The sequence below is a fragment of the Aplidium turbinatum genome, chromosome 6 (genome assembly GCF_918807975.1).
Source record: "Aplidium turbinatum chromosome 6, kaAplTurb1.1, whole genome shotgun sequence".
NCBI lineage: Eukaryota > Metazoa > Chordata > Ascidiacea > Aplousobranchia > Polyclinidae > Aplidium > Aplidium turbinatum.
Genome location: NC_137477.1, coordinates 16,605,935 through 16,618,434, shown reverse-complemented (window position 1 = coordinate 16,618,434; position 12,500 = coordinate 16,605,935). Strand labels below are relative to the sequence as shown.

At 37.9% G+C, this 12,500-nt stretch overlaps 1 protein-coding gene across 1 annotated transcript; it reads right to left on the bottom strand.

Moving 5' to 3' along the window:
* Positions 1 to 812: 812 nt before the first annotated feature.
* On the bottom strand, positions 813 to 12,279 carry LOC145772445 (lysosomal acid glucosylceramidase-like). Its single transcript, XM_082584323.1, has 10 exons — positions 12,159 to 12,279; positions 11,304 to 11,492; positions 10,786 to 10,929; positions 10,348 to 10,481; positions 9,718 to 9,890; positions 6,683 to 6,830; positions 2,774 to 2,916; positions 2,466 to 2,643; positions 1,684 to 1,847; positions 813 to 1,094 (listed from the first exon to the last, which is right to left on the bottom strand). Exons 1-10 carry the CDS (start codon positions 12,277 to 12,279, stop codon positions 863 to 865), a joined length of 1,626 nt encoding a protein of 541 aa, XP_082440449.1. The 3' UTR covers positions 813 to 862.
* Between the last annotated feature and the right edge of the window lie 221 nt (positions 12,280 to 12,500).

Below are 12,500 nucleotides of genomic sequence, written 5' to 3'. Positions count from 1 at the left end.
TTTGCAATAGTTTTTTTTTTTACTCAATTTTCCTTCATTAAATAACAGTAGAAAGCCATCTAAAACAACAAATGGTTGTTAATTAGGCCTAACTTTTATATACTCAGCTGCACTTTTTGGTCCAATGACACAGTCATTTTAGGCTTTGTAAGGAAGCCTATTTAAACATTTAACATTATCATAGCTATGTGCTGTAAGATACAACTAAAGTAACAAACTGACCTAAGGGCTTTCAAAAGTTCTATTTTCAACAATTTTTCTGATTTTGCGTTATATTTGCTACATTTAGTAGGCTCAGCAACTACCAAGGCACCAACTCACAGCCATGCAGCACGATTTCTCACATAAACGCATATTCCATGAAATATAATAATTAATCAATCTACCTACCTTGAACAGATAAAAAAAGCAATTTGGGTAGAGAAGTTACCATAAACAGACATAACTCAGCAGCAACACTACATTTAACATTATAAAAACAATAAGCGAACGTTTTTGGCTAGTCATACAGCCCTTTTCAAGCCTATAAGAAAAATATTTAAAAAAAAAAAGCTAAACCTTTGATGTTACTTTTAAAATATTTCTCTTATAGGCTTGAAAAAGGGCTGTATGACTAGCCGAAAACGTTCGCTTATTGTTTTTATAATGTTAAATGTAGTGTTGTTGCTGAGTTATGTCTGATAAAGAAAACCCAACAAAAAAATTTTTTGGCCAATTTTACGTGAAAAAGAACATTTCTACTTCATAAATCTGGTTTTTAAACTAAGAAACGTTTTTGCTTAAAAAAAAAACACTGCAGGTTGGGTTTTAAGGAAAAACCCTTTTTTAAAACTCTAATGTTAACACAAATAGTGACAGCTTATCATGCAGATGAAGACCAAATGTACGTTTGGATTGACATTGGGGGAATTTCAATGGCAACGTTTCCTTTTTTTGGATCAGATATTTTTGCATTTGTGGACACTTCAGATGTGTTAAGTATGACTAGAGAAACGCCAGATTTGTCTGGGTGTAAGAATCCGGCATATTTAAGATCTCCATCTTGTTCTGGTCCTAATATCTCCACAAAGTAAGAATCTTCAGGGATGAATTTACTAGTAAAAAAAATAATTTTCAAATAATATAAAGGTTTATCTTTTAAAATGAAGTGGGAGCTAGTTCGTAGTTAATGCATGGGATGCAAAAAACAAATGTTCGTTTCTACACCTCGTCAAATTCTCATTGTCCGGGTGTTTGAGCAGCACATTTAAAAGAAAATAATTAGATTAATTAGTTTACATTAGCCGTTATTACGCATTTATTAGGCATCATCACAACGTGCCATTCGAAAGGAAATTATTTACCAAAAAATGATTATTTCGGATTAAAACAATACAATAAATGCTTATCCATAATTTTTTTTTCTAACATCAGAACATTTTTAAGCCTTCAGATAAGTTGTTTGAGCTCACGAAACAAAATCAACCAGTTTAAATTTTGTGGTAATAAAATGAAATTTTTGGCAAAGGATTTATCATTTGTTTCGACCAATTCTTCAGTATGACTTTTATTTTGAGATGAAACCAAGGAAAAAGGTTGAGTCAAAGCAAATTTTGTTTTAACGAAGAAATTATAAATTTAAACAATAACAAAACCAATTAGTTTAGTGTTGCCGCAAAAGATGCAGATTTTATTGTGACTTGCCTGAAGTGACCCAAGTGGTAAAACATTGGCTGCTTGTAAAACTCATCATTTTCAGCATTAACAATGACAGGAGAGTCAACAAAATTTTTCACCCAATTTGGTCCTCCTTCCATGTTCAAGGCTAAGTTCCAGTCCACCCATCCTACGGCCCAGTTGTTCAGATCCTTGGTAAAGCAAAAGTATTTTTCGTTTTATGAAAGTTGAGTTTTTGGAAATAGGCTTAAGCAATAGCGTAGCTTGGGGAGGCAGGGGGAGGCGGACCGCCCCGGGCGGCACTTCTGGGGGCGGCACTTTCAGACTACGATTTTTGATTTTGATTATAATTTGACAAAAAAACGCATTTCATTTTCACATGCTTTTTCTTGAAGGGGCCGCAAAATCTAAATCCGCCCCGGGCGGCACATTCTGGCACATTCCCTAGCTACGCCACTGGGCTTAGGCCTACTAGATGAAATACAAAAACGGCGAAAAAGGTCAGTAACAAAAAAATTAGTGAAACTAAAGCTAGTCGTGAAAACATTGATTCTCTTGCGTTGTTCAGAATTGGAACTGACCGCATTTGTAAATATTTTCTTCAATACACCTTCCAAAATACAGTATTTTGAAATTTTAAATACAAACTTTCAACAACCTATCGTGCTAGGAGTAGTTTTGTAAATACTTTTGTTGTTGCTTTAGCCGTTTTTACTATAAGATTAAACACGTTTTGTAGATTTGATCATAAACGTAATCATTTGTATTAGAAAAAAGCTACCTACAAGCAAATTATTTATTTAACTCACGGATAAAATGTCTTGGCTGTATCTTTGTCCTCTAATCCAGCTTCCTAATACAACATGATTCTCATCTTTAACCCAGGGCATGGCTCCTGTACAAGCTTCAGTCCCCAGGATAAAATGGTTTGGGTGAGAATCGTGAGTTTCAGAGAGCTTACTTGGACGAGTTACAAAGTCCATGTACCTGCAGCATTTGTCATTTTGACAAAAGGTTGAGACCATATGCCAAGACACATGCACGCACGCACGCGCGCGCACGCAAACAAATATTGGCATAAAAAATCAACAATCTCAGAACAAGTCGTTGCTCTCACCAATGCACCGCGATCCCAGACACGTATTGTGCTGCATCTTGATCACTCAGCACCACATCGGCCCAATCTGGGAGAACTTGTCTTTGATCATCTCCCACCATCAGGTCAACGTCAGCATGACCACGTGCGTGCAGCGTCGGCCCCTGAAATTAGAACAACTTCCATTGTGGCCAACAGAGGAACATTGAAAAAGTCAAGTGAATAAATAAACTTCAAAGCTTGCTGTAGCACTTGTGTTTAGCAGATCAGAATTATCACGTGTTAAGCCCTCATCGAATAAAATATCGTCAGCAATTTTTGCGCTTATGGCTCTCGCACTAACAGGGATCAGACTGTTGGTAGGCTACAGCGTCCCAAATGACGAAAGTGTAAAATAGTTTGGTCAATGTTTGAAAAGTTATAGATTCGTAATTCGATCTCTGTCGAATTCAAGTGAAATCATGGTAAGACGCTTTCACACAACACCCAGTGGTGGGCATTATCGGCGATAATTTTTTATCGCTTATCGTTATCGCTCAATTATTTTTTCAGTTATCGTTTATCGTTATCGCCAAAGGCATTATTTGATTATTGCCGATAATCGCCGATAAATTTTGTTTCAGATCAACACACAAGTAGAAAGATCATGAAAAGTAATATTTTTACTAGCCACCTAGTTAATGAAACTAAAATTGAAACCAGTTCTTCTTCAGTGCCTGAAGTGTGCGTGCACAGGTCGTTGTCAGGGGAGCGGGCACGCCCACCCCTGTAGCGACGGCCCTGACAACACAATAATTTTTAGAGTTGCAAATTGCAATGCAATGAAATGCATGCAACAATTCTTTTGTTGTTTTGCTGCAATCGGCAATCGCGAGTGAATTTTACAATTAAAATGTAAGCGCACAGGAGCACAGCTTCATTTGAAGCAAAGCGAAAGAAATTGGCAAGTGGTGTGTGAAAAAGTCGCAATACGAGGCCGCTTTCAAGTAAGCATTGCAGCAGAAAAAGAACTATGCTTGCAGCATCGTGCATTTTACCGCACTTTTCAAGATCAAGACTGTGGAGAGTGGGATTTTATTGCATAGGCTTAGATTAAGGGCGTAGCAAGTTAAAAGTTGTTCCTGTTTAAAGTTGAAGAAAATTAGCCATGCAGTAGGCCTAAGTATGAAGTAGATAGGCTCGTCTAGAAAAGATGCAATTAAGAACAATACAGTAGGCCTATAATTCAGTGCTCTCGCCGGAGCGAAAAAAGTAGGGAGGGAGAGGGGCACCTGCCCAAAGTGAGAGAACACCAAAATGTTAACTTAATGAACAAGTCATAAAAAAGCCGGTCACATAATAAACGCCATAAGTTTTCGTCGGGCAACAATATTATGAATGCTGAATGGTAATTTTGCAAATCAGAGTTAACAAATAACTAATCAACATAATAAGAAATCGGTTTATAAGGAGAGGCCACAGAGACAAAAACGTAACAAATAATAGCCTCGTGAATTTGAATGAAAAATCATTTAAAATGCAGCCAGACAACTGGGGAAGCCCTGCAAACTCACTCAGTGGAATCCGAGGATCGGAAGCTCAAGGAGTTTATCAGAGAGTTTTTGGCATTAAATGGCTAATTGTAACATTGAAAAATCCGATATTGTTGTTCCGATATTAATTTTGTTTGATTTTGCGTTGTTTGGAATTTTTTTAATTATTGCTGAATTTGCTGTAAACAGCCCTTTAAGCAGAAAGCAAAATACAAAGTTTGGAATTTTTTATGGTACCGGTATTTTCATTTGATTTAATTATTTTGCCTACTGCACGTAAGCGGCAGTGTAACTCAATTGATAAAAGAATCCAACTGGTATCTGAAGGTAAAATTATAAGCACGGCGGTTACCTCAGTGGTTTGATTCTGGATCAAGAGGTTGAAGATTCGATACCCACTGCCTCTGTTGCGATTCTATTCATGCATAACTTACAAAAAGTTTTGTCCCTTTACAGTAGCCTATATTATGTTCGATTTTTCGTCATGTTGATGAAAACAGTTCGTGCTGCTGCATGGGATGGGGCAGTGCTAATAAAGAATTTTTTTTTATCGTTATCGGACATTATCGGCGATAATTTTATCGTTTATCGTTATCGCTTAACTTTTTTTTGATTTATCGTTTATCGTTATCGCTTTAGGCATTTTTTGTTTATCGATTATCGTTATCGCTTAACTGAAAAATGAGTTATCGCGCCCAACACTGACAACACCTACCCAGCAAACTTATGCTGCAAAGCTAAATGCACCACCCCACGATATCTACTCAAGGAAATCGTTGACTGCAACTTGCGAAACGTTTTTCCAAATATTTTTGTTGCTTTGAGAATTTTTGTATGTATGTGGTAGCGGTATCTAACTATGCAACCAACTTTCAGCCTTTGCTAGCAGAGAACGTAGTTTTGGCACACTGAAATTTCTAAAAAACTGTTCGCGCTCCACCATGACTCAAAACCGATTGAACAACCTTGGCATGCTGTCCATCAATTCAGAAGTTGCAAAAATTTTTACCATCTTATAGCCTATACTGTAACTTTGCATTACAAAAGGTCCAGAAAGGATTGAATTGAATGCTTTGTTGAGCTAGTTTCGTTGCCTGTATTGTGTGTTTATAATTTCTTTTAGAACCTAGATCAGGAGTTCTTAAACTGGGGTCCGTGGACCCCGAAGGGGTACGTGGACTAGTTTTAGGGGGTCCATGAAGGCCCAATTGAAAACTTAGAGTATAATTTCAAAACTAGAATAAATTTTTCAAAAGAAAAAAGATTAAGTTTAAACAACTATCCTATCAGCCCTATCAAACACGAAGACACAATTTCATGTTCTTGTTGAAGACAAACAGCAGCATTCTTCACATTAATGAAATTAAATCAAAAATATTGAAAAACAATCTGCATTCGCTATTTCTTAAATTTGATAAAATATAAATTTTTTGACCAATTCATTTTAATTTAATTGCGTTATGTCCAATTCATGCTGATCAAAAAAGTTTCTCGGAATAGGCCACAAAGGGGGTCCACGCGAACCAAATATATTTTAAGGGGTCCGCGTTAAAAAAAGTTTAAGAACCCCTGACCTAGATAAAATAGTTAATAATACTGGCATTGTTTTATTGAAAGTAGGTCGAGTAATTTGTGAAGATTTTCGTATCGAAAAAAGGCTCTTTGATATCGTTACGGTACGATATTAAAAACGGAAGTTAAAAGGAATTATTTCGGCCTTGCGTCAAAAGTTTCTGCAAGTATACGCAGGGGCGCCGGAAGCGGGGGCAGGCCTCAATTTTCTGTGGATGGAGGGGCAGGGGGCAATGATTCCTTTTAAGGTCATGTAAGCTACTGCACATTTTGCAATATAACAATTTCTGCTCTTCGCTTTTAGCCTAATTATAATGTTTCATTTTTGCCTCAAAGTAATATTTACGGCACAAAATTCTGCAATACAGTATAGGTTACATCATTATAACATAGCATGATGCCTTTCTTTGTATACCGGAAACTTGTATCATGACTCCACAGTGAGCTGATAGATGAGCATTATCGCTAACCCTAACCCATTCAATTTCACGCAGAAAAAAGTAAGCTAAGTTCAGTTTAAGGCGAACTTGCAACGCATGGTATAAATTTTTTGCTTTTATTTTCGCTAAAAAAAATTTGTGAGCCCGTTTTTCATACTATTTCTCGACCAGTCCTGACTTCTCTCGGAGGCCCTGCTCATGACATAGCCCACTATACGCCAATTTAAAGATAGCCCAAAGACGAAGATTATACCCTCTTTGGAATTATATCCCTATATTAACCGTTAGTGCCATGAATGAACCTGAAATTTTAAGTTTTAAGTTTTTTATTAAGCTTATTAACAGTATTTTGGTTCCTGAAAATTTAACCGTTATGTTTCTTTTACCAAATCAAGTTTCACGAAATCTCTTTGTTCTTCAGCGGTGAACCCCATGCATTGAAAGGCAAAGTCAGGGGCCAGACCATCTCGAGGCTCGTTTTGGGCAGTTAAGCCCCATATCTTCACCCCATTCTTTTCATACTCTTCCACAAACCTGAATGCAATTAAAATCATGAGTTGTTTTCTCCATTTCTATAAATCAAGGCTTACTCACTTAATAGTGCATCAAACAAATCGATCTTAATTCAAAATACAGTAAGTTAAAAGTTACAACAATTTTGATAATCTTCTTCTTCATCGTGTGTCACACGACCGTAGCCCAGAGCATCACGCAAGCCCTTGCTTTATCGTTGAACTCGGCTAAATCCTGTGCAAAGCATCTTGCTTTTAGGGCAGGGCATTGGAGGAGATGTTGCATCGTTTGCTCCTGTCCAAAGTTACAACCTGTGATTCACAAACAAGATCACGAGTGTCGCATCAACGTCTTACATCTTCCAATACCAGTTCTTAAGCAGTTGAAGCATCGCCAATACTTTCAGGGTTCACGTTTTCCCGGAGGAAGGCCTTCTGTGGGAGAAAGCTCCATATTGGCCGGTGTCAGTCCGGCTGATAGCTCCTCCTTCCACAGTTGAATTCGAACATTCGATGCAACCTCATCTTGACCCAGTGGGACAAGTGAAACAAGAAAACTTTTTCGTGACTTCAATCACCTGCGTGCTGAAGTTTGACCATGTAGTGGGTGTGTCAAATCCATGTCCAGACTAGATGTTTCTTTTCTGCTGGTCACGCTTCTTCTAATGTTGGGATGAGCAATTCTAGACAGAAAGTGTAGCGACATGATGTTGGTAGGTTTGAGACAGCCTGTAACCAAACGGCAGCTTTGGTTCAATATACTGTAGAATCGATTCTCTTGGCATGTGCCGAGCGTTCCCAAACCGGGCAGGCATATTCTGCAGCCGAACAGCCTAAGGATAAAGCAGTTGACCACATTGTATCCGAGAGGGCTTCCCAATCAGAGCTTCCTAGTTTCTGTAAGATATTATTTCGAGAAGCCACCTTATCTCTTACTTTTTCAACATGGGACTTGCATGTGAGGGACCTATCCAGTTTGACACCGAGGTATGTGTGATTGGTACAGTGTTCCAGTTTGGTTCCATTCCAGAAAATGTTTAGTTGGCGTGATGCATCCAGGGATCTAAGGTGGAATGCGTACACTTGGGCTTTATTGAGGTTGACACGCATGTGGTTCTCCATGTAGTATGTTGTCAGCCCGTCCAGAGCATCGCTGAGTGCACTCTCCGTGGAAGAGAAGTGTTTGTGTTGCGTTGTTATACACAAATCGCCAGCGTAAAGGAAGCTTCTTGTACGAGGATGGATTGGTTGGTCATTTGAATAAACGTTGTACAAGTTGGGGGCTAAAACACTCCCCTGTGGCAGATCATTTTTGTGCTGTCTCCATTTACTAAGAAGCGGAAATTGCTAAGCAACGATTGTATCAACTTAGTGATTTGACAATTCTCAGTGATGTTGAGGATCTTTGAAATTAGGAGACGATGGTTGACAGTTTCATATACACTACAGAAAGATCTACAAAGACAGCTCCAGTGACGAAACCCTATTCAAACCCATTTTCTATAATATTCTGAGTGATATTCAGGAGTTGTCCTGCGCATGGTTTACCAGGTCGGAAACCTGCTTGTTCATTAATGAGTTGGCCTTCTATGAGAGATTGCAATCAGTTTAATATCAGCCTTTCAAACAACTTGATAATGTAACTTTGCCATCAGCCATTTTGACAATGTAGGCTAAATAGTAATTTTACTCCTAGCCTCCTACGTGATTGCGTAATGTTCGCGATTAAAGAAAGTCATTCAAGAAGTCCATAAATTTAAGGTGGTTAAGCTATATAGATCTTCCGCTTCAAAACCTCAAACGAAGAAAAGCCACAATAAATAAATTATAAACATGTTGCTATTTTTTTGTCATTTTTGATGCTATACTTTGCACTTTAATATGGTCTATTTCGCAACTAAGCTTATTCAGAACCGGGGCGCTCGCTGACTACAACGTGTTTTATGCTCTACATGTATTATACTGTTCCACTTTGTTGTATAGATTAATTATTGTGCCTTTATGTCTGTCCTCCTTCTACTTACATCTACTCTACCACTTGTCACTCGAATTCAATGCAACCAAAAAGCAAAATTAGCTTTAAAATGCGTGGTGGCTGAATTTTTCCATGCATTTCTGAATCAAAAATTGTCCAATTCAGTAGGAGAATTGCGAAACTGGCAACATTGTAGGCAATAAACAGCAAACCAGTCTTTGAGCCTATATATGAGATCATGGGTAGCTACGGTTATGTCAGATAAAGCCAACAAATACAGTTACAATACTCCAACTAATCACATGAAAAGACTAAGCTGGTATAAGGGCACCAAAGACTCACGCCTCTCGGTTACAAAATCTTCTTAGGCTTGTTTAAATTATTGCATATAACTAAACAATATAAATTATGCACTGTTCTCATCCGCTTCCTTCGCACCACCTTGGTCATTCTCATTGGGATGACAATTATTTTTCATCCGCAATAGACGTAGCCTACCATCTCACCGGTTGAAAAGCACTGGTATAGGCGATGAACGGTAAATTTTAGCGTTTTTTAGCTAATTTTATAAAAAGGCAACCAAAAAATGCTATAGCCAGATTCAGCATCTCAATTATTGTATATTTCAAAATCAATGAAGCATCTCTGCCAGAAAACAGTGTGTTGACGAATGTAATTTACTGTATTGCGTAATTTCAACGTTACGTAGGCTAAGTGTAAAAAATCTACTGCAATCTCATCAACTTCGTTTATATTGATTTTAACATATCAATAACGCAAGGAGAATTTTTGCTGAGCCGGATGTTAATTAATTCAATATTTTATTTATCGCTCTTCAACTGCTGAAAATATGATGTCGCACCATAGAAGGGTCAGATTTGACCAGACCCAAGAATATAGCTACTCTGCCCGCTGCTTTTGTTTGTAAACGCACCTTGCGAAATAAAGTGCCCAAGCTTGGTGGTAGTCGTCACCAGCCTTCCCCAAGAGGGAACCCTTGCCAAACAGTGCGTTGTTGGTTTTCATCCATGCAGGAGCGCTCCAAGGACTTCCAAATAAGGACATTGTTTTTGAGCTTACTTCTTCGGCTCGTTTGATGAAGGGAATCTGAAAATGTGACAGGTTGTTCAGTTCAGTTTATTTTTTGTTTTGTTGGCGAAAAAGAAAGACACAAAAAGCAAAAAGACAATAAACACAAATAATTCGCACAACAAGGATGGCAGCGAAAGACCAAAAGGTCACCAAAGTCAGCTGCCACCCAAACATTTAAACAAAAATAGATGTTATTTGTTATTTCGTGGTTGGTTAGATGTTATTTCGTGGCAACGTATATTATTGCTAATACTGCGATACCCAAACAGCAACAATGTTTTACGAACGGTAAAATCATGATAAGCCTACTTCAAATATTTTATTTCAATAAACAATATCCAAAAAATTCAATGAAATCTTTTATGCAAGCCAAAAACATGTAGAAATGCATTAACTTGAAATTAAGGAGAAAAAATTATTTTATTCTTCCCGCTTTTAAGTGGCATTCATACTTTTTTCCTAAAGATCTCACTTTCAATTGGAAATCCTCACTGGCTAAAGCAAAGCTTTCCATCTTGAAATCGTCAGGTTGGTCGGCATAAGTGTAGAGCCGAGTCGAGAAATCACAGCTCGCCATTGGAATCCGTCCGATGTTGTATTCAATGCCTTTACCATAAATAGATAAATTGAAAATATTAAATAAAATGTACATATAGCAATTTTCGAAAAAGCCTACACTTGTTTTGATAAAAGCATCTAATACCTGTTATAATTTTTAACACAAACAAAAATATAAAAATCAAAAACTTTTCAATCACACGCATTCGTCAGTTAGCACTTTTACCACGTATTTCAAATTTCTTCAATTGCAACGAAGCTCAAAGTTAGAGGTAGGCTACTTGTCGAATTTCTATTTTTTCATTTAAAAATTTCATTAAGATTGAAACGCAAAAAAACGTTGTCTACTTACCTTCAGGAGCAAAATAAGATCTGAGAAGATGTTCTCGCGTTTTCGAAGAAAGACTCAGGAAGTTAATTCCAGTTGCATCAGTAAAGGCCCCTCCAAACCCTTTCATCTTTTGACGCTTGTGAAAAGTCAGGTTGAAGAACACGTCTAAAGCTAGACTGGTTCAGTGGTTACAAACACAACGTAGATCAGGTTTGGCGACAGTGAGTTTTCAAATGATCTAAGATTGAGAAACGTTTTGTCAATTCTGTGCAAACCAACGTGCTATTCTACCTAGCCTACTTACGCTACTGATATTCTTTAGGTGCTTTGCATAGAAACGAAATAAATCTTCTTTGAAAACTTAGCGATTTACAAAAATATATCCATAAACATCTTTTCAGATCAGTCAAAACAAAGCACTTCGCAGTGAAATTCAGTAAACATGTTAATCTCTCTTTTTGAGTTGCTTGAGTTTGTTTACATTTTTATCTTAGGTCTACGTTATACTTGGGCTATTGCCTTTATTCAAACAAACTCACCTGCCTCGATTGGCGATGACTGAAAGACCAATTCTTTTTTTGCGAACCTCAGGCCTCCTCTGCTGGTAGTAAATGACAACACCTGGCTTGGCTGGGGAGTGGATAGTGCTTCCATTGTGTCACAGTAAGTTGAATTGCAGACACAAACAATGGAATCCGAGGCGAAGGCTCGTGGAACGCACATTCGGACTGCAAGTTACATCAATATTTATCTTATTCCACAAGTGTTGATAGAACTGTTTCAGCCTAATGCTGCGGGTTCGCTGTGGTACTGGTTACAGCAGTTTTTCACAATCTTGCTTCCCCCGGTAGCTCAGTGGTTGAGCACCCGACTCGAAATCACGCGGCGCAGGTTCGGCTCTCAGTGTGTGCGCTCAACTTCCTTCGATAGTCGAGATCACATGCAGGATATGTGTGCGAGAAGTGTTATCTTTATCAAGAATGCTGAAACAGGTACTGTAAATAGCAGCAAAATGGCACAACACGGGAACATATTGACAAAACACTCATCTCTTGAATAAAAGTAAAGTACTTCAGTTACCTACTGTGGTAAAAGAACAATTTATTAGGGGATTAGTTGCCCTTCATTGCAAAATATCCTAACCTCTGGGAAGTCATGCAGCAGACTTAGCCTACTGGTTCCAAAGCCGAAAAAACAATATCGACCTTGAAGAAGATAGCAGGAATAAAAATACGCGAGCCATGGCGGGCCTATGTGAAATTAAGGTCATTTTAGTTTATTATGTCTACTACAAGTAACTACACTACATATTAGATGATATAAGAAGCAGTTACATTCATTATCAAGTAGTAAATATTAACTTTTATACAGTGAAGCAAACGCGCAGAACTCACCTTGGTTTGTGTTCGATGTCATTGTGACGTCACGTGGCATAAGCGTGACCACGAGAGCGCACACGACGCTTGCGAGCACCAGACTGGTAACTACTAATACGGGAGAAACCCATTTGGCCATCGTCACAGTCTTACAGAATAGTTGATTTTAATACTGTAACTTCACAATTTCACCACTGATGCTGCAGCGTACAACTGCTCACCAAAAGAATATCAATTAACATTAAGAACTTTAACACTTTGATTCTCAAAGTGAGGCCAAATCTGCCCCCTTACATTTCTTTTATTTACTTAAAGCACAGTAATGTCATGCACTTGGTTTTTCTTGACTTTCACAAAATT

Excerpts from the sequence above, each read along its gene's own strand:
- LOC145772445 (XM_082584323.1), bottom strand. The coding sequence starts at position 12,279 with ATGGCCAAATGGGTTTCTCCCGTATTAGTAGTTACCAGTCTGGTGCTC. Across the intron at positions 10,930-11,303 it reads GTCATCGCCAATCGAGGCAG|ACGTGTTCTTCAACCTGACT; the intron begins GTGAGTTTGTTT and ends GTCTAGCTTTAG. Across the intron at positions 1,095-1,683 it reads TACCACTTGGGTCACTTCAG|TAAATTCATCCCTGAAGATT; the intron begins GCAAGTCACAAT and ends TTTTTTTACTAG.